This window comes from Daphnia carinata, chromosome 9, assembly GCF_022539665.2.
Source record: "Daphnia carinata strain CSIRO-1 chromosome 9, CSIRO_AGI_Dcar_HiC_V3, whole genome shotgun sequence".
Taxonomy (NCBI): domain Eukaryota; kingdom Metazoa; phylum Arthropoda; class Branchiopoda; order Diplostraca; family Daphniidae; genus Daphnia; species Daphnia carinata.
Genome location: NC_081339.1, coordinates 4184371 through 4205591, shown reverse-complemented (window position 1 = coordinate 4205591; position 21221 = coordinate 4184371). Strand labels below are relative to the sequence as shown.

Sequence of the window (21221 nt, the reverse complement as noted above, 5' to 3'; positions counted from 1 at the left end):
CACGAAAAAAAAAAAGATGAACGCCGACGCACGAGTCCCGCCACCTTAAAAAAAAAAAAACGTATATAAGGACTGATGGGAAATCGTGACGAGCCCATCCTCACGGAAACACGAGACGTTTTGGAAGATAAGAAAAACAAAAAAAAACAAAACAACAACAATGTTTTCGATGCGCAGAAAAACTGGCCGATCGTTAGACATTCACGGACGATGCGCAAACGCCGCTCATGACGCCCCATAACGAACTCGACTATCAAATGCAACGTTTTCGGCCACGATTTCTATCATTCAAGGTTGCACGATACATTTGATCGAAAAAAAATGACATTGTTCGTGTCATCTTCATCACGTCCGCCCCGTTCCTTGTGCGTAAAAAGACGCTGATTGGTGCGCACAATCGTCAGCCCTTGACCTCTACGCCCCATTGGTTCAATTTCCTTGTGCACTTGAAGATGACAACGTACCGGAATTTTTTCATCATTTTCTTTGCCGAATCACGACATTAAATGACGTGCAACAAGGTTGCGACGAATTCTCACGAACTGCGCAAATCATTTCCCTCCCACACATTATGGTGAAACGCCTCATTCACGCAAGTGCGCAACGCTGTCATTCAAAGATGTTTGAAAACAAAAAAAAAAACCATGTTGAACATTCAAACTATTCGAAAAATGGGACCGCGTTCCCGACTTCCTTTAAGCTTTTGTTTTTGTCCAGTTTCAATGGGAAAAAAAAAAAAAAAAAAATCCTATCGGGAATCGAAATTCGTGCAACATCTTGATGGCCTCGTTTCCCTATTCAAATCGAATTACTTTTAATTTCAAAGACATCGGGCCCTTTTCAAATGCAAAGAGGAAAAATAGAAAAGGGGAGAATTAAAACAAAAAAAAAAAAAAAAAAAAAAAAAAACAAATATGTTTGAAGAATGGCTTCACATTAAGGTCCATCATTATAATAAGCACAAAAAAAAAAAAAAAAAAAAAAAAAAATTCCAACGTGATCGTGAAGGAAAAGAAAAGGGATAATGTATGGATTTATGATGTCTTGTCGAGTTTGGAGCTTCAACGAATGAATGGTCATCTTGGCCAGTGAAAGTGCCGCGGTCCTATCTACGCTCTTTCTTCACTCGACTCTTATTATTTTATATGTACGACGATGTATACGGGATGTATGAATATAATAAAGAGAGTCGTACGATAGACGAAAAGAACGTGAGGAGTGACGACATCGGAGAGGCCCCGTCGACGCTTTTCTCGTTCGTCATTTCGAGCCCCGGCGAACATTTCGCAAGAAGACTCAGTTCTTGTTGGGACCTACACATAATCGCGTTCACTTTCTATAGCTAGGTTTTTTTTTTTTTTTGTTACACACATTACCACAAAATAATCGTAGAAACCGGACGGGGGTAGAGAGCGAGAGAGAGAGAGAGAGAGAGGCTCTTGAAAGACGACACACCGCAAAGTGTGCGAGATATTTGTTTTTCGTATAGTCAAACCATTTAAAAATCGTCTGCATAATTCAATTTCGATTGGGCTTCGTTTGGTAAGTACGACGCATTGTGTTGTTTTTCTCAAGGACCAATAAGCTATTATCGTAATTCAATTCAAGTAAAAAAGACCTTGGATTTGGTGACATGTAACCGAACTATAAAGCGGTTAACGATTACTTTGCAAAGGCAGTTTGAAAAAAAAACCAAAAACAAAAAGAAAAAAAACAAAACAATCTAAACTATTAACTGCTATCTATCCTCGACCGGTCCATAAAAGAATCGAAACAATAGGACCACACCGCGCCGAACAATACCGTTGCGCAACATTCGAGAGGTGAAGAAATGGCGACGGTGAACGATTAAAAGTTCGTGAGTCGAATGGAAACAAATGCGATCGACAGACCCACCGGCGTACACACGAACGTGCAATCGCGCCACCGTTTAAATGCCGAAAATAGAGAGAGTCCTCCCCCTTGGTGTTCCACACCCTTTCGCCTTCATCCCCCCCCCCCGCCCCCCTCGTCGTAATTTCGAAAAATATAAAAATAAAAACAAAAAGCATGTGCGACCATGATCCCATTATGTCCAGTATATCGAATCCGGCTATTGTCATAGAAGAAAAAAAAAAAAAAAAAAAAAACGAAATGCGTTACGCAATGGAATTCCAGAATTTTCTATCGCAGCTCGAAAATAGTTTGAATTTGATTCACTTCCATCTTCATTTCACTAAGAATTTAAAATATACGATTCCTAATCCAACTCGAAGAAATTAAAAAAAAAAAAAACAAAAAAAAAACGTGAGAGTGTGTTAAGTTATAAAATTTAATCCAGGCATTTCCCTGGATGTGAACGTGTCTCGTCCACGGACCGACAGAAAGAAAGAAAAAAAAATAAATAAATAAAAAGCCGGAGGAGAGGGCACGGTCGACGTCATTCAAAGTAGGTTAGAAAGAGAGAGAGAGAAAGAGAACTTGAGTGAGAGAGCTCCTTCGGGTTCACCTGAAACGACCGAGGTGTGTGTGTCTCTCTCTCTCTCTCGTAACACTGAAAGACGTAATTATGCACGCCGTTCAAGTGGATAGAGAAGGGTGAAAAAAAAAAAAAAAAAATAGACCTTTTTTTTTTTTCGTGACTTGATAATCGACGCCGACGAGGATCGCGAGACAAACGCAAGTGAGAGAAATCATGCAAAAAAAAATAGATCTTTGTAGTAAAGGAAAAAAAAAATAATAATAATAAGACTCTCTCTCTCTCTTTCCGTTGTTGAATGAACGCAGAACAAAAAAAAAACTGAAACAAGAAAAAAAACAAAAAAAAACTGAATCGGACGATACGAGTTCCATCGTCGCAATTGTTCGTCCAAATCTTTTTTTCGAAATGTGTGTACATACGTAATATGCCTTGAACTATTTCCTAAGGGGAAGCGGCGGCGGGGTTGATAACACTTGCGCATTACATATTACAGGATTTTTTTTTTTAAAGAAAAACTGGTTATTTATTGCATAAAAGCAAAAAAAAACAAAAAAAAAACGTGATTCCCGCCGCACAAAGACACACGGACCCGCTTTTTTTTTGTTATCGAAAATTCAAAATTTTTTTTCAAAATTTTATTTAAAGAGCTCTAGAAGAAAGCCACATTTTTTTTTTTTGTTGAAAAAATCGGGACCCACACATAATAGAATTATTAAGGCAAATATTAAGAGCGATCGCGTGCTGCAGGCAATCAGCCGTGAACGATATCAGATAGTTCGTTATGCGAAAGAGCAACAATTACGACCTTTTTTTTTTTTAACTCTTCCTTTTTTTTTTTTACGATGATTGCTAGTCAGAATCACGACGTAGAAGAAGAAAAATATTATTTAAAACAAGGAGGGGGCTATTTCAAAGTGAAAGTGTCGTTGTCGGCTATGGAAAGTTTGAACCACGACGATTGCGCGCGCGCGCGCGCGCTCGAAGGCGGCCTCTTTTTTTTTTTTTTTCAATTTAGACACGGCTGACGAAAAAAATAAAATCTAAAGAATAAAAAACACCTGACTAACAAGTTGGATGAAAAATGAATAAACGCAATCGAATCAAATTTTAACGGTAAAATGAAAGAAACATTTTTGAAATGGGTAGAATCAAATGAAAAAAAAAAGAAGCCTACGGTCTTTATTTAGCCTGTTTAGTTATCATTATCATCGTATGCTAATGTCAGGCATACGAAATAATATAAAGCGATCAAGTCTCCGCAACCAAACGAAAAGTAAAAAGAAATTGTTTTCCTTTTAATGGTGTTCTTCTTCTTTTATCTGCTAGAATAAAAGAGAGCTGGCGGCGACAAGAATACATTTCGAAAAAACAAAAGACGAACGTAATCCCTAATTGAGATTAAAGAGAAACAAAAAACATATTCACGATTGATCGACTGTGTAAAAAAAAAAAAAACATACGCCGATCGATTATTGTTCAAGTTTACGAGAAAAGAAAAGAAAAGAAAAAAATAGTCGACTTGGCGAGTCGACTCGCCAAGTCGACTACCCAAGTCAACAAGCCGAACGAAAAAAAAAAAAAAAAGAAAAGAAAAAAAAAGAAAACAAGAAAAAAAAAACAAGAAGGAGAAAAGAAGTGTGCGTGAGTGAGAGACTATACAAGGTAGGGGCCGGGACAGGTGGAAGCTCAGTTGTCGATCGACACGTGACCAACTTCCACCACCATCTCAGCAGTCCCGTACAGAAAAGAAAAAAAAAAAAAAGTTCAGACACACAATTTCCAGCCTTTTCTTTTTTTTTTCTTTTTGTTTTAAACGACTACCTAACACAATCAAGAAAACGGGAAAGAACGCGCAAACGCCACCCCCCCTCAAAAAATTAAAACTCTTCGCAAAAGACCCAGGACAGGGTCGATGTCCAGGGTTGATTTTTTTTTTTTCGCATTTAATTTACGTCTCTTTCCGTGAGTGATTTGTGTGTTAGTGTCGTGAAAAAAAAAATATCGTGAACTTTTTTTTTTTTTTTTTTAAAAAAAAAAGAACTTTTTCTTTAAAGCGTCGCCCAATTTTTTCGATTTGAGAAAAAATTCCGCACAAAAAGGGCCGATCGTGTTGAAATCGTTAAAATCGGGGTGAAGAAGAAGAAATGGATCATTTGACATTGTAGTTCACTGAATGAATCGTCGCTTTTTTGAAATAATCAGTGTCTAGTGCTGAGTGGTAGCTGGCCATTTTGTGTGTGTGTGGCTTTTTTTTTTGTCGTGTGTGTTACGGTCTGTCAAATGGACCCGTGCTGGACTTGATAATCGACATAATCATCTTCTCTTTTTTTTTCGCCTGTGTCCGAACATTTTCAAACAACCCACTCCCCCCCCCCCCCAAAGACAAAGGGAGGAAGCCAATCCAATAAGGTTAACAAAAAAAAAAATAAATAAACCAAATTAGAAAAGAAGCCAGAAAAAGAAAAAAAATTAAATAAAATTTCAAAAACGGACACTGTCAAGAAAAAAAATCGCAAAGAGAGACGGGGAAGGAAAAAGTGAGACGACATGAAGTGGATGATGGCGACAGGACAGCGGCGGCTCTTGTTGGCTCTGCTGGTTGTCTGGTCGTCGATGGCCGAGCTCGCGCTAGCCGCTAAACGGAGCAACGCAACCGCAGCTAATGCTGGAACGTCATCGAATCGTCCGAGAGCAGCGACCGTCAAGACAACGACGACGACAACATCGACGACAACGACACCCTCCAGCATTACACCTGACGATTGGAGGTACATTTCTTGTTTTTCTTTTCGAAGCCCTTCATTTAAAAAAAAAAAAAAAAAGGTTGACCTAGTGAATCACGTCGAGTCATTCTTATTTAACTAACCAACGGTAGCTCTCGCATAGCTTTTCTGTAAAGAAAAATAAAAAATAAAACCTTGACTCTCCGAGTTTCTATCGAGAAAAAAAAAAAAGGAAGAGCCTCTCGTCCTAATAAAAAAGAACTTGCCCATTTTTCCTTTAACCAAATGAAAAAATACCTTTCACCGATTGAACAATTCCTTCAAGCAATCATTTTTTTTTGTTGAAAAATCAGGAAAAAAAAAAAAAGGTTTCGATTTCATTTTTCTTTAAATTTAAAAACCGGGACCGAAGTGACCGCAAACCTCTCCCCCCCCCCCCCCATAATATTGAATTTACCTGAAGGATTTCCGAAGCATTGCGTTCACTTTATCCGTTCGTTTGGCCATCTCGGGAAACAAATGAAACTCTCTCTTTTTTTTTTTTTTTTTTTTTTCGAGAAGAAGGAGGGAAAGTTAAACGCCCATTTAAACAAAAAAACAATATTAAGTTTCGCACTTAACGGTCGGCAAAAAAAGAAGCGCGCAAAGTTATCAAAATCATATGATTGGAACAAATCAGAAAGGCATATCGGTCAAATACGCGGATTTCCAGTTTGTTTTGTTTTGTTTTGTTTTTTTTTCTCTTTTTCAACTTGGCCTGTTGTGAATAAATAAAAATACTATCGCATAAAATGCTTGAATGGAAAGCAAACCGGCCAAATGTGGTGTGTGTCCAGGGCGATTGACCGAGTTAAATAGCCAAGAAAAAAACAAAATAGCAACAGGTGTGTGTGTTTTTTTTTTTTTCAAAAAACGAACGTGTTTTTTCTTTTTTAAATCGAGCAAAACGGATAGCAATTTCTTACATAAAAAAAAAAAAAAGAGTGGTGAGTCAAGTGGCCTGGCACGTGAAGCAATCGCTGTGTTTTAAACGCAAAATGCTGAACACGAAAACTTTGCATTTTGCCACCCATTCACGCCATTGAGAGAGTCACGTGTGTTCAAACCACTACAATCAATTGGTTGTTGCCCTTAATAATCATTCCCTTTTCCCTTTTTTTTTCTTTCTATTTCAACTGTTGGCCAGTTTGTGTGTGTGTTTCTAAAAAAATGTCGACCTTGTGCGCAAACAATCGGCCCAATCACTTTCGTCGATGATGGAATCGTCGACCGCAAATGATTTTGGGTTTGAAAACCAAAATAAAAAAAAACAAAAAACAGATCGCTTTCTACGTTAGCGTTACGTAAAGAGGTGTCCAGCCTTTCGGGTTCAAATTCTGTTGTCTCACGACCGACATTTCTCACCGCTGTTGGGAAAACAACACAAACAATGCAAACGATTTTCAAATGTTTTCCCAAAACTAAAAATCCAGGGCAAACAAATAATAACAACACGTTTTTCTACTGTACGAGCCGACCATCTTAAAACCCCCCCAAATTGCGCATAATAAATCTGTACGAAAAAGAACAAACAAGAGAACTGGAACAAAGGGGGTTTAGCGGAGACAATGAACCCTCCACGTTTCTTACGATAGTTCAATTTGAACTGATCAAAAAAAAAAAAAAAAAAAAAAAAAAAAAAAAAAAAAACTGAACAATTAAAAATGATCAGCGGGGAGGCATCGACATAATGGATTGGCCTTGTTGTAAAAGGAAAACAAATGACAAACAATGCAGGTGTCTTTTTTTTTGCATTTGATTTGTTTGGCTGTTTTTTTTTTTTTTTTGGAACAACGGCCAACGCAAGAGGTCGTCGAATGATGGGCGCGGTCGGGAGGGATTTCTTTTCGCAATTGGTTCCGAGATCTGAACGTGTGTCACGCAAAGCACTTGTTGAGACCCTCTGGGAAAAATGGTGCGGTCGGCAAGAAAGAAACGAAAAAAAAAAAAAGGGAAAATTTAATTATTTAAGAAAAAAAAAAAAAAAAAAAGGGGGGGGGGGGGGGGGGATAATCATACACACAAAACGATTCAGAAAGTTCAGAAAAAAAAACAAATGAAGGCGGGGATTGAAAAAAAAAAGAGTGAAAGTTACGATTACCTAAACACACCCACTACCTTCAGCGATGGGGGTAAATTACGGTTGAAAAATAAGAGAAGGGGGCCAATTGAAACTGTGTGCTTCTTCTTTTGATTGAACGGGACCCGCTCGAAAGCGGCCGCCACCACCAAATTACAAAAGCGACCACACAATCTTTTTACTAAACCGATTTTTTTTTGTGTGTGTGTGTGTGTGTGTGCGTAGGACATTTCGTTTTTCTTGTTTTTTATTTTTGAAATTGCCGCCTAGAGGCGCTTGAGCGCGTCAATACGAACCGCACCTTTTATTAGCACAAGCGATTGGTTGGATCGGCACAAAATGTGTGGGGACTGTTTTGTGGTTGTCTTATTTCACGAGAAATCGATTCCATTTGTCTCTTTCTTTCTTTCTTTTTTTTTTGAAATTTAAAACTTTCGCGCCATTCATCAAAAAGTGAAAATGCGATACCCCCACCATAGAAAAATGAATTCCTTATCAATAAAAAATAAAAATAAAAAAAAGGGGAACAACCTGCGATTAAAAATGTTGTACGGATGTCCACTCGCTCAATAAGACCCAGAAAAAAAAAAAAGCCAAAAAAAGAAGAGACACACTACATGACAAAGTAGGGCCCTTCACGATACGGGGAAAGGGTCGGCGTGTTTGTTCCGTGTCGGATTCCAACTGATTTTTTTTTCAAATCATCAAATCCGAACGCGCACACATAACAAAAAAAAACTTTGGATCTTAACGGCACCGACGTGAGAGCCCTAAAGGAAAGAAGAGGGACACATTCTTTAACAGACTTGTGATGATATTTGTCATCCTTGTCATCGCCTTTGTATTAACACACACACGGAGAGCAAAAAAAAAAAAAAAAAAAAAAAAAAGATATTTTAAACCAAAAGGAAAAATTTTTTTTTCTTTCTTGTTAAAAACCTGTTGCGTCTCTACGGGAGCCATCAGCCAATCAAAGAAAACGTTGAGTCCGTCACAGACAAAAAAAAAAAAAAAAAAAAAAACATTAAAATTTTTTTCAGGAGGAGGAGCGAACGGCTTCTTTTTGGGCCGTCCCGGCAAAGACCCCAACCGGTGGGGAAATGATTTCTTTTTGTTTCACCTCACGCAATGGCATCAAACAAAAAGTATTTTTTTTTTTTTTTTTTTAAAAGAGGGTAGAATGCACTCTCCATTTGCCTATCGCTTTTTTTTAAATTTATTTTTCAAACGATGTGATGGGCATGTTTTCTCACTCGATTGGTCCATTCAACAAGACTCGTTCAGAAAATATTGAACAAAGTGCCTATCATCGAGCCACTTCTGTTGCCTATCTTAAACGATTCAAACCCCCCCACCCTCCCCAATATGTTTGATTCTAATTCAATAATATTTGTTTGTTTTGTTTTCCGCTGTGATGTACACACGTAAGCAACAGACAGCCGGGACTGGTGCCCCCTTTTTGCTCGATTTGGTCAAGTCACTCTCTTTCTTTTCGTTTGCCCCTTCTCTGTTCCAATGTAGAGTCGTCTCTTCGTCGCTCTCCCTTTATTTTCTTTTTTTTTTTTTTTTTAAACACATACGTATGTGTAACGTGACCCTCATCAATCGTCCACGTCCGGATTGGACTGTAATTCCGGAGCACGGCAAAAAAACAAAAAAACAAAAAGCAATTCTTGATGTGTGTGTGTGTGTGTGTCTCGATGTCTGCTCTTTCTTTCTACACGTTTTGAACTATTCTAAACGACGGTGAAAGAGAGAAAGAAAGAAAGAGAGAGAGAGAGAGAGAGAGAAGCTGCAAGAAGAAGAACGCTTTCTTTTTATGGTCGGGGCCACCATTTTGTTCCGACAGGTTTTTTTATTTCTTTTTTTTCTTTATTGATCAAGTAGACACACACGCGATTGGCATAGAGGATAACGCAATCATCTTAGAGCTCATGCGCGCGTGTGTCTCTTGTTTTCTCGTTTACCTGATTTTTGATTCGCCAAGATGAAGAAGCTTATCAAGGGAGAGAAAGCTGACAGAACTTGGAGTTTTGTTACTTCAATTGAACGAATCAAAATGGGGATTTTTAGAAAGAAAAAAAACAAACTTGACGTCCTTGAAAAAATGTGTCAACATGAGCACCTACTTGTCACACCACCCAGGTGAGATCAAAAGGTTTCTTTCTTCTTAAAAACATCAAAATGGCACACCTCAAAAATGTAAAAAAAAAAAAAAAAAAAAAAAAGATGGGGGCCTTTTTTTAAAAAAAAAAAAAAAAAAAAAAATTTCTTTCCTTTCTTTCGTGTGAATTAAAATCGCCACCACCGACTGTGAACGCAAAAAAAAAAAAAAAAAAAAAAAACGAAGAGAATAATCATTCCCACCTTCTCTTCGGCTTTGTTGGAAACGAGCCAAAAAAAAAAAAAAAAAAAAAAAAAAAAAAACGCGTAACATAACTTTTTTTTTTTTTTCTTTTCGGGAGACTCCCCACCTTTTGCGGACGCGGATATGCATCGGCGAAAATAAACACCCTACAGCAGATAACCCCACGCGTGTGTGTCCCGTTGTCTGCTAACCTGGATAAATAAGGCCAATCGTTACGAATAACAGCTGGTCCCCCATTTATTTCTTCGTTCGTCTTTGAAAATCGAATTTTGTTTTCATTTTTTTTTGCCCCGTGCGTATCAATTGAATGGAATTGTCGCGAGCGGCAAAATGCGGCAAAAAAAAAACGAAGAGAAATTGCGGATGTGTCTGAAGCCCTCGAGAGATTCCCTTTGATTTTTTTTTTGGCGGCGGCGGCACGGACCGAATTGGATATGAGCGAATCTCGTTACACTGACCTCATAACACAAAGGAGAGCCGAGTAGAGAGAGAGAGAGAGAGAGAGAGAGAGAGAGAGAGGGCACAACAAGGAGAGAAAAGAACGAGCCCAAAGAAGAAGAAGGAGAGAACGGCTTTTGCAGCACTGGGCCCTCGGTATGCAAATGAATGGTCTACTCTCTTCGTTCGTGTGTGTTGTCGGGTCCCCCTCTGTTACATACGCAAAAGAAACTACACAAGGTTCTCTTTTAAACGCTTGCAAATAAGAAGCCACACATATGTTGAAGAATGAAAGAAAAAAAAAAAAAAAAATGGCGAAGAGGAAACCCAAGTTCAATGGCCGACCAAAGCTTCCCAACCCCCTTTTTGTTGTGGCCATTTTTCTTTCCCACAGTTGCCTTACAGGAGAAAAAAAAAAAGAAACAAATCGCGATAATATGACTAGCTTGTTAGACAGCTAAAAATTATTTCCAAGAGAATCGCTGCTGTTTTGCATGTCGGTGTTTGATGGTCATCGATGATTGTGTCAATCACTTAACGTAACGTTAAAAAAAAAAAAAAAAAAAAAAGTTGTCTCGAGGTTAGACTTAAAAAAAAAAAAAAAAAAAAAGACACATAAGAGAGAATGTCAAACACTATTTTGTGTGATTGACTCTATCTGTTTTTTTTTTTCTTTCTTATTTTGAAAAGCAAATGAAGTTTTCTTTGGAAGTTGCTCAACTTTTGAAATATAGTACACAAAAGGGCCGCTGGTTGCAAATAGACGACACTGATGGCCTCTGTGTGTGAGAACCCGTTGTCTACTACCGACGAGCCATCTAAGGATTTCCCTCAACCATCATGGAACGACGCCCGCCGACGAGGCCATAAAGTGACCGTTTTCTCTCCTTTTCATTTCTCGAAAAAATCTTTTTTTTTTTTTTTCCAAACAAAAACATGTTTTTATCAAAAAAAAAAAAAAAAGCAACTCGGCAAAAAAGAGAAGAGAGAGAGAGAGAGAGAGAGAGAGAGAGAGAGAGAGAGAGAGAGAGAGAGAGAGAGAGAGAGAGAGAGAGAGAGAGAAAGAGTGTAGCAACAAAGCTCTCGATGTTGCACTGCTAGTTATTTATATTCATTTATTTGAAGAGTCCTTCTTTTTGAGAAAGAAAAAAAAAAAGCAAAAAGAGCTGCCGTTTGTTTTCCTCTCGTTCGTTCCTCAAATTTGTTTGTAAGGTGCCGGTTGGCGGGTACCAGGGCGCCGATGACTAATTTTTGTTTCCCTTAAAAAGAAGAGAAAGAAGTGGACGCAAAAGAAAAACAAAAACAGGAAAAAATCAAAAAAAAAAAAAAACAAAAAAAAAAGAATTTTTTTTTCTGACAAGAGAGAAAGAGAGTCAGGGACATGGACGGGCAAAAGACCACCCGTTGAGAGATCGAGTGATGGATATAACTGATATGTTGTATAACCCCCCTGAATTCACCATTCTCTCAATCTTGATCAAAACGAATATTTCTTTGGGGAAAGAAAAAAAAAAAAGAAAAGAGAGAGGTGGCGCTCGGGTGTGTGTGTGTGTGTCTGTGGATTAGCAGATTTTGTTTTTGGCGAAATATGTGAGGCGCTCGTAGACGAAGAGAAGATTTCTCCACCTTTTGGTAGATGACCTCTTCCCCAACCACCTGTTATTATAGTGTCGGAGAAAAACTTCTTTTTTTTTTTTTCCTTCTTCAAAAGAGAAACGCCAAATAAATAAATAAAAGGCAAATAAACATTCGCTTAAAAAAAAAAAATGTAAGCGACAAAACAAAAATGGCGACCGGATGTCTTCAAAAAAAAAGGGTAGCCAAAAATGAAATATTAAAAAAAAAAAGAAAAAAAAAAAAAAGGGAAGTCTGCGTAATAAAAGTAGCAACGCGCGGCTCTGTGATCAATTGAGAAAAGCAACACACAAAAAAAAAATCGAAAAAGACAAGAGCCATTTGTTTTTGGTCGCCATCGGGTCGAACCGGGCCAGCCCCGAACGGCGGTGACGTCACGAACCCCCCCAACCAGACGAGTTCATTCGCCCCTAGATGATGATTCCCACCTTCTTCTTCTTCTTCTTCTTCTTCTTCTCCTTCTTCACTATTCATCAACTTCCTTTTGATTTTATATATACTTTTTCTTCGTTTCTCTTGCTGACCGAGTTGTTGCCTCACACACCGGGGCTATACACACACACACGCACGACAAACCGTACAGTCCCGTTGGTTTGAGCAGAAGAAGAGGAAGGAGCCGTCCCTAACACGTCGCCCGTTTCTCCCGAAGAAGAGTGGGTTATCAGGTTGAGGAGAAAAGACACACACACACCTACAGAGAGAAAGAGGTTGTCCTTTTCCCGACTTTTCTTTAACACACACGCACGAAAAAAAAAAGGGATTTTTGCAACGTCACCTGAGACGTTGATCATCACGTTTCGTCCCCCCCCGTTCATCCCGTAACGCGCGAACGACATTGTGCATTTTTTTTTTTCAAAGAAATAAACCAAAGAGGGTACCGTACAAAAAAATATAGACGTCCTACATTTTGTCACGACATTTCAACAACAAAAATGGCGGATGGATATCAATGCGCAGTTGTTCAAGAAGCCTACAAAAAAAAAAAAAAATAATAATTTATGAATATCTTTTTTGGCTCTCTATTTATTCCTTTAAAAGTAGGTATTCGCGTCTGGCTCTTTAAAAAAAAAAAAAAAAAAAAAAAAAAAAAAAAAAAAAATTCATACGCCGTGAAAGTGGTCAGACACATTGACGCCTTAGCGTCGCCGTCGTCACCCGTCCTCGTTCCCTAAACATTTTATGAATGGGATATTTAAAAATAAAAAATATTGTTTTTTTTTTTTTTTTTTTTTTAAAGAGAGAGGTGACAACAACACGAAAAAAAAAAAAAATGGGTTGCCATGGTAACGTTAAAGAGAGATTACCTATCTTTGTGGATAGGATACAAGGGAGTGGTCATTTAAAGGGGTTTGTGCCCTTAAACGGTGGAAAACAAAATAGTGCGATGCGACTAAAAACAAAAGACGCTAACGATTACGAACGTATAGGAAATAAAAGCAAACAAGGAAAAAGAAGATTTCGCCTATCCCGCTTTTAACGATGCTGATATTCTCTGTAACCTTATTCTCTTCTTACGTCACAATCCCAAAATTTCAACAACATTTTTGTTTTAAAGAAAACAAAAGAGCAAACTAACTCGCCGAATGAATTTTTTTTTTTAAACCGTTGAAAAGGGAACAACAACAACAACAACAAAAAAAAAAAAAAAAAGAGAAGAAGAACCTGACCAATTTCGTTTTATCGGTTTCACCGCTAATTGATTGATCGTCGTGTGCGATAGAAAGCGCCAAAGGTTAAACACAAGAGAACGTTTGCCACCCCAAAAATGGGAGAAATATATATATATAAAAAAAAAAAATAAAAAAAAATAAGTAGACAGTACGTCATAAGATTTGTTGTTGTCGTCGTCTACTGTATAAACCATGGAAAAGGCAAACTCAAAGTTCCCTACTTCCCGACCAATAGGAGCCCATCGTTCAGAACTGGCTCTTTTCCCGTGCAACCAAACAATTGTTAAACCAAACAAAAAAAAAAAACCCGGAGACTTAACCTATTTCGTTTCTGGCATTCACCTGCCATCGTCTACTGAAAAAAAAAAAAAAAAAATAATAATTAAATTAAAAAAAAAAAAAAAAGTCGTTTGAGTTCGTCAACTGGGAAAACGAGAAACAAGTTGAACGATCGTTCACTCACACAAATATAATTTCAAACAAAAACAAGAACTTTCGAAAAGAAGAGGAGGAGGCGGATCAGGCCCATCCTCCCGAAAAAAAGACTATTGTGACAGAATCACGCGCCGCGGCGCCCGTTATGTTAAATATTTGACTTTGGGGTGATAACAAATGAGGTGAAACATGAAACACTCGTCAATCCTCCCACCCTCACGATCCGTCGTCGCCTCTTTCTTTCTTTTTTTTTTTTCACGCTGTTTTTGTTCATTCACGACCGATTTTCTCTTTACCTATGCGCCTCATTAAAAAACCCCGCTGCAATTCATTTTTCCGATTCAAATTTTTAAAGGGATCCCTACGTCTACAGCCTGTTTGAAATCACTCTGTCGGCCATCGATTCGAAATTACGACGGGTGGACAGCCTGGAACGCAACATGGAAATGATGCTGGCCAAGTTGAATGAAAACAGCGCACGATCGGACGCCATTTTGACTCAATTAAAAGTCATGGATGGCCGTTTGAACAAATTGTCCTCGGCATCCGGCTCGCCGACGGCAGCGCCACCACCTGCCAGCGGCCGTAGCAGTGGCGCTACTGCAGCCAACGCAACGACAGCATCGGGAACGTCGGATCGCACGCAATCCGATCGCGAGTACAGCCTCGAGCCGCGCATTCTGGCGCTGGACGAGAAGGTGAGCCAAATCGGCTCCAAACTCAACGTCCTGACCTACCAGCTGGATTCAAACAGCCTACTGTGGGCCGGCCTGGCCAACTACAACGAGACGGGCAGAGCTGGGACCGCGTCGGACGACTACGTGTCGTCGAGCAGCGAGCAGGCGCGCGCCTACATCTCCGTGCCTCAAATACGCGGCGATAAATTGATCGACCGGAGGGGATCCGATTGGAGCGCCAACGGCGAAGACGCCGAATCCATCCGCACGACAATGGCCAGCATGGACCGGCACCTGAAAATCCTCATCGAGCTCTTCTCCGAACAGATGGACAAGATGATGAGCGCCGTCGCCGACGTCCGCAGCGCCGTCGTCACGTCCCATCACGATCCGTCATCGGCCTCATCGCTCCTGCTGACAGCGGCCGAGAATCCCGTCCTATTGGCCGGCGGCCGCCCTTCCACCGGCATCGGTAGCAGCACCGTCAGCAACGCCAAACTCGACCAGCTCTACCAGAAAATGGCCCCGTTGCTCGACGTCTCCGAGAAGATGGACCAAGTCTGGAACGTTTTGATCGGAGCCAAGAGCTCTGTGGATTCACTCGTCCCAACATCCGAAGCTCTTTTATGGCAGACGCAGCGCCAAGAGCGCGCATTGACCGACATCCACGCCGAACTCAACGTCAAGACGAAACAAATCATCGACAACTTGAATCTGTTGCAATTGGCGCGCGAGTCGCAGACAGCGTTGCCGGGTGTGTCCAGCAGCACGACCAGTACGAGCACGACCAGTACGAGCAGCACGAGCAGCAGAAGCACGGCCGCTGCGGGCGCCACCAGCAATTTAACCAAACGATCGAAAAGCGACGCGCACGACGCCGGCGTCATCATCGCAAACAAACCGCAAGAGTCGCAACAAGTGTCCGTCACTTTCAAGCAGACGGCCGACATTCCGACCAGCCGCGGGGTAGTCGGAGGATCGCAGTCCGTCATCCGCGCCCAGGAGCTCTCCCCTGGGCCGGTCGTGGCCGCCGTTTTGGCCGCCGCTAAATCGTCCACCACCACAACGTCAACGACGACGACGACGCCTTTGCCTCATTTGCTGCCTCCACCGCCAGAGGTTGTTCCCATTCCATCGGACATTATGGACAGCGAATTTCTGCACGACGATCCCATCGTCGTTTTAACGGCCAATCAAACATCGGCCGGCCCGTCGTCTAACGGCGGATCGGCCAAATCGGGGGACAATAAAAAACCCTTGTCACTTCAGCCATCGGCGGCGTCCGTCTCGGCGGCCGCGGCGGCCGTCATAGCCGCCGCAGCGACGGCCAATACATCGACGACGACCAGCAGGTCCGTCCTGTTGCAGCACATCGTTCCGGCCGGCCCTACCGAACGTTCCCGCATCCCAAACAATTCAAACGTCATTTTCCCGTCGGTGAAGAACAAACCGGGTTTCACGAACACGACGTTCTTCTACGATTACACGACTCCGCAAAACATTCGGGTAAGTTTGTTTTTTTGTTTTGTTTTTTCAAAACAAAATGTGTTTCGCGTACAAAAAATTGAGTTAAAAAAAAACAAACAAAAAAAACATGCCTAACTTTTAAGAGAAAGCCTTTTCTTTTTAATGATTTTTGACCGTAGATGGGTCTCCCCTCCCCCTTCTTAAATCGTTATTATTTATAAGACTTTGTGTGGCAGAATGAGAATGGATCCATCGGGTTAAAAGATAACACAGATGGCGTCATATCTCACTGAGCAGAAAAAAAAAAGAGGAAAGCAAACGCCCAGGGGCTTGTGCTGCCAGCCTATTAAACAAGTCAACACCCATATTCTATTTTTTTTTTCCTAGGCACGAAAGAAAAATAAAAAAAAAAATCTAGGACAAGTCTTTTTCTAACTAATGATAACATCATCTGCTGCGCGCACTTTGTCTTTATCGTCCTCAACAAAAAAAAAATGTTTAGCCGTTTTCTTGGACTTGATTGACAACTGTTATCTAACACGAGCCAAACTTCCATTTTTGCATTTTTTTTTTTAGGGCTACTCGTGCGCCGAATTGAAGGAGCAAGGACTGACCAAATCGGGCATCTATTACCTACTCATTCGCGGCACTAGCTTCTGGTACATCAAGGTCTACTGCGACATGGAAGCCGCTAATGGCGGTTGGACGGTAAATTTTCAATTTCATTCTCCCCCTTCATTCCCCCCAGAAAAAAAAAAAAAAAAAAAAAAAAAAATCACGACCCACTTCCAAAGACAGAAAGGACTTTATCAAGTGAAACAAGATCTGTTTGAACGTATCGAAAGAAAGAAAAGAAACTAGTTTCGACGGTATCAACAAAGACAACAAAAGAAGGTGGGGGGGATCCTGTAAGAGCCAATCACGTTGGGAAACAGGAGGTTTATTACCACACACCGAGAGAAAAAGTTTTTAAAATAAAAAAAAAAAAAAAAAAAAAGGGTTAGTGGAGTAGTGTAGAGTCTATGCGTGTGTTGAACCGGTTCTTCGCGGGACCGAACAGCACAAGAAGAAGAAGGTGCGGATCTCTCATCCATCAACACATATGGACGGTGGGGAGTTTGGAGAAGCAAAAAAGAAAAAAAGAAGAGCTTTTCTTCAGTATATTTGAAGTTATTGGTGGTTGGGTGTATAGCAAAGTGGGCGGTTTGTGTAAGCCAAGTCAGGTGTGCAGTTGCCGACAGAAAGAGAAAGACGCCAAAGGCGGCCAACTTGTGTGTGTGTGTGTAAACACACGAAGATGCAACACACACACACACACAAGAGAGAGAAAGATAGAAAAAAAAAACATTTTTCTTGTGTAACTAGTGAGGCCGCTGCTTTTTTTTTTCTTTCTTTCTTTATACAGGTGAGAAGAGGGGTTGGGCTAATGACCCTCACGTCTCGTTTCACCAGACAAAAACGAATGAATGAAACTCGATTTTTTTGGGGGCTTCGTCTGTCTGGAAAGAGAGCAGTGAATGTGTCCTAAACACTAGACCAACATGACCGAGATGTCCCTTTTGCTGCTTTAGAAACGATGGGAATTACAGTTCAAGAAAAGAATCGGGTTCAAGACGCATAGGACGGCCATGTATGGAGAAAGTCGAGACTTTCTGAGCTCCCTCATTCTCGTTGGATTCAACACACACACACACACACACATACGTTGCATACAGATGGATATCTCACTCTACAAAAGAAAAGAACATTTTTTTTTTTTTGCTGCCCAAATCGATGGGCATTTTCAACAATTTCTTTGTTCCTATTTTTCTTTCGAATCGAGTAGGTCAGTGCGTGTGTGTTCCACGACTAGTTTTTTTTTTTTTTTCTCTTCAATTTCAAAGTGACGGGAACTTGCCCACAGAAAAAATACTGGAAAGTTTACTTCATTTCACAATTGGGAAGTTTTTATATGCTTTTTTTTTTGCTCGATGTGTGTGTGTGTCGTCTTCCAATTAGATAGCCATTGATGTGATTCGTCTATTATCTCCATGACCGGTATTAAGTCACAAAAATAGTCAAAAAAGGGAGAACGAGAGAAAGCTGGTCATCCTTTTCATCTTCCCTTTTTTTTTTATTCAAAATTCTACTTGTCGATGCCACACACGCATTTTTTTTTTTATTTATTTAAACAATCCCCTTCCCTCCCAGACAGGATCGTATTTTCTCCCAATAGTTCCCCCCGTCTTTCGAACGATTAGGAAGTTTAAAAAAAAAATCTATATCGGAGTAGACATACGACACTACAACGGAAGCCGAGATATCAAATGTTTTTCCTATTAAAAACAAGTGGCACACGCTTCGGACGTGTCTCTGCGTATAGACACAAGGAGATTTGGACAACAAAGAGATCGTGGCATTACAAGTCACATATCGCCGCGTCATCGCCGACAAACAAAAGAAAGGCTATCATGTCGGGATATCGGTTCCGCTAGTACTTCTTTAACGAAAAGGTGTTTTTTTGTGTGTCCCGAATTGTTTGCATAAAAGAGTTGTCTGAATTCGTCACTGATTTCAATCACGATTTTTTGTTTGTTTTATTTTACGTGTTTTTAAACAAAACAAAAAAAAAATAATATATGCAGGTGATCCAAAGACGAGACGACTACGGTGGCGACAACCGCGAAAACTTCAACCGCGACTGGGACGATTACAAAAGCGGTTTCGGCGATCCCGATCGTGAATTCTGGTTGGGAAATGAAAACATTTACATGCTGACCAACGCCGAAGATTACTCACTCCGCGTCGAGCTCGAAGATTTCGAAGGCAACAAAAGGTAAATCCCAATCATCTTTAAAAACTAAAAACTATTTCCAAATCCTATCGGGAAAACAAAACAGGTAAAAACGAAAAAAAAAAAAAAAAAAAGTTATGGCTTTTTGAATGAAAAATAGCCGCGCCCCGCACCGGCCAAAAAACCAATTTCTAAAATAAATATCCGTAAAAATAAAATTAAAGAGAAAAAAAAACGGCATTTTTTGAAAAATAGAGAGAAAGACGAAACCAACAAAAAAATATGAATGCCGAATTTACATGGAACGCTCGCCAGCAGCTCTCCCTTAGATTGCGTCATGTTTCAAACATTAACGACTGTACGAAAGAGAGAGAGAGAGGGAAAAAAAGGGACGAAAAGAGAGAGAGAGACGGGCTGATTGAATATGGCAGATTTTCACTCGTCGACAAGGCTGATAATCAGCTCGTTAAAATGTTAATTTCATTCCCAAACAAACGGAAAGAGCCCCGCATCGGGGTGTCCCTTCTATTTTCGTTAGACTACACGAGACAAGTTTTCATATCGATAAAGAAAAAGCCGATTCTAATTTTCTTAAACAAACAAAAAAAAATGCAAAGCTTTTTTTTTTTTACTTCATTCGAATTTGTTTGCTTGTAAAGGTACGCCGAATATTCGAGTTTCAAGTTGTACTCTGAGCGGGAGCAGTACAAGCTGGAGATTGGCGGCTACACGGGCAACGCCGGAGACTCGCTGAACGATCCCTGGTACGGCTCCAACTTGAGCCCCTTCTCCACGTACAATCGGTAAGCAAAAGAGAGAGAGAAAAAAAAACAACTTTCTCTTGTTGTGCTCATCGGTCGTAAAAGAAAAACGAAGGAAAGATACGAATACTAAATGGAAAATCCGATTCAAAAAAAAAAAAAAAAAAAAAAAAAGGGACAACGACCGATCCAGCCTCAACTGCGCCTCCATGCTCAAGGGCGGCTGGTGGTGGAAATCGTGCGGACGAGGACTCAACGGCATCTACCTGACCGACCCGCAAGATCTAACAGCCAGACAAGGTATCATAAATTATTTTCATTTTTTCAAACAGCTTTTTTGCTTTAATGTGCGTTTTTTTTTTTCTGCAGGTATCGTTTGGTTCCGCTGGCGCGGATGGGACTACACTCTCAAACGGGCCACGATGATGATCCGCCCGCGACATTATGGCAAAGAGCCGTCAATCAATAACCCTCAAGAGAAAACAGCTTCGGCATAGTTACACACAAACTATGTTGGAATAAATAAAAACAAAACGCAAAAAAAAACAACAAGAATCTGGGGAAAATCATCCCCATCCATTCTCCAAACTTCTCAACGCGAAATTACAGTAAATTACCGCACCCCATCAAAAGGCAAACAGTCATTTTGGTCAACCGATAAACCAAAACTTTTTTTTCTCCCTCCACAGTTGCAGTATTAGTATCTTTTTTTAGCCACCACTGAATGATCAAGTCATGATCATACCACAACAAAACAAAACCAATTCCGTTTCTCAAGTAATCCCCCCCCCCCCCTGTTTGAGCCACCGTTTGAGAGGAGGTGGCTAACTCGTTCAACACATCGAGGCTAAAGTTTCAAAAATAAATCCAGAAAAGAAAAAAACGCAGAAAACGCAAAAAAAAAAAAAAATTCCGTACATATAATTACATACACAACATGTCCAGAATGGACAGTAACGCTCGCTCTGGAGGAACTTATCATGTAAATACCTATTATTTTTAAATAATATTTTTCTCCGCCCCTTTCTCCTTTACTGCCCAAATACCGAAAGAAAAAAAAAAACATTTTTTTGTACACCCTACCCGAACACACACTGCCCTCCAACTTGCAGTATAGAGAACTACCCAAGAGAATTAATTTTTTTTTTATCACGTCCTCGTTTGTTTATTTTTTTTTTCTCTCAAAGTGAAAGAAAAACTCCCATCTCTGAAACAAGATGATAATTATTACTTTCCAATGCTGTCAACGACACACACCCCACCCCTCTCTGATTGTCCATTTCACTTTACATTTTTCGTTTTGATCGAGATTTAAAAAAAAAAAAATTCAGTTTCCTCTTTTTTCTCGTCTTCGATAGTATGAAAAAGCCATGTAAACGAAGTCTCTATCTCTGTCCGTGTTTTGAATTCTTCCTTTTTACCTTTTCTTGTGAAACAAAAAAAAAAAAAAAAAGAAAAAAAAATCCTGTAGCTGTTAGTCCCCATGGTGAGGAGGTTTGCAAAGTGTTATCAACACTCGAGCAGTTTTCTTACGTCCACATTCTCATTATCTTTATCTGTCACTCCAATTTTTTTTTCTTTTTCCTGTCTCTCTCCCTATACCAAACGGGTGTTTGAAATCATGTGCTGGGCACTTTTTTTTTGTGGAATCTTCCAGTTGATATATAATAAACGTATAATCTCTCCAAATGGAG

At 40.1% G+C, this 21221-nt stretch overlaps 2 protein-coding genes across 2 annotated transcripts in view; one reads left to right on the top strand and one right to left on the bottom strand.

The window, feature by feature from the left end:
• Nucleotides 1-21221, bottom strand: part of LOC130688904 (uncharacterized) — a 32837-nt gene that overhangs the window by 10846 nt on the left and 770 nt on the right. The gene's annotated exons all lie outside the window — the stretch shown is intronic.
• LOC130688909 (uncharacterized) lies at nt 4166-21216 on the top strand. Its single transcript, XM_057511927.1, has 7 exons — nt 4166-5229; nt 14205-16032; nt 16570-16701; nt 18618-18808; nt 19426-19569; nt 19703-19827; nt 19897-21216. The coding sequence occupies exons 1-7, from the start codon at nt 5009-5011 to the stop codon at nt 20022-20024; spliced, it is 2769 nt and encodes a 922-aa protein (XP_057367910.1). The 5' UTR covers nt 4166-5008; the 3' UTR covers nt 20025-21216.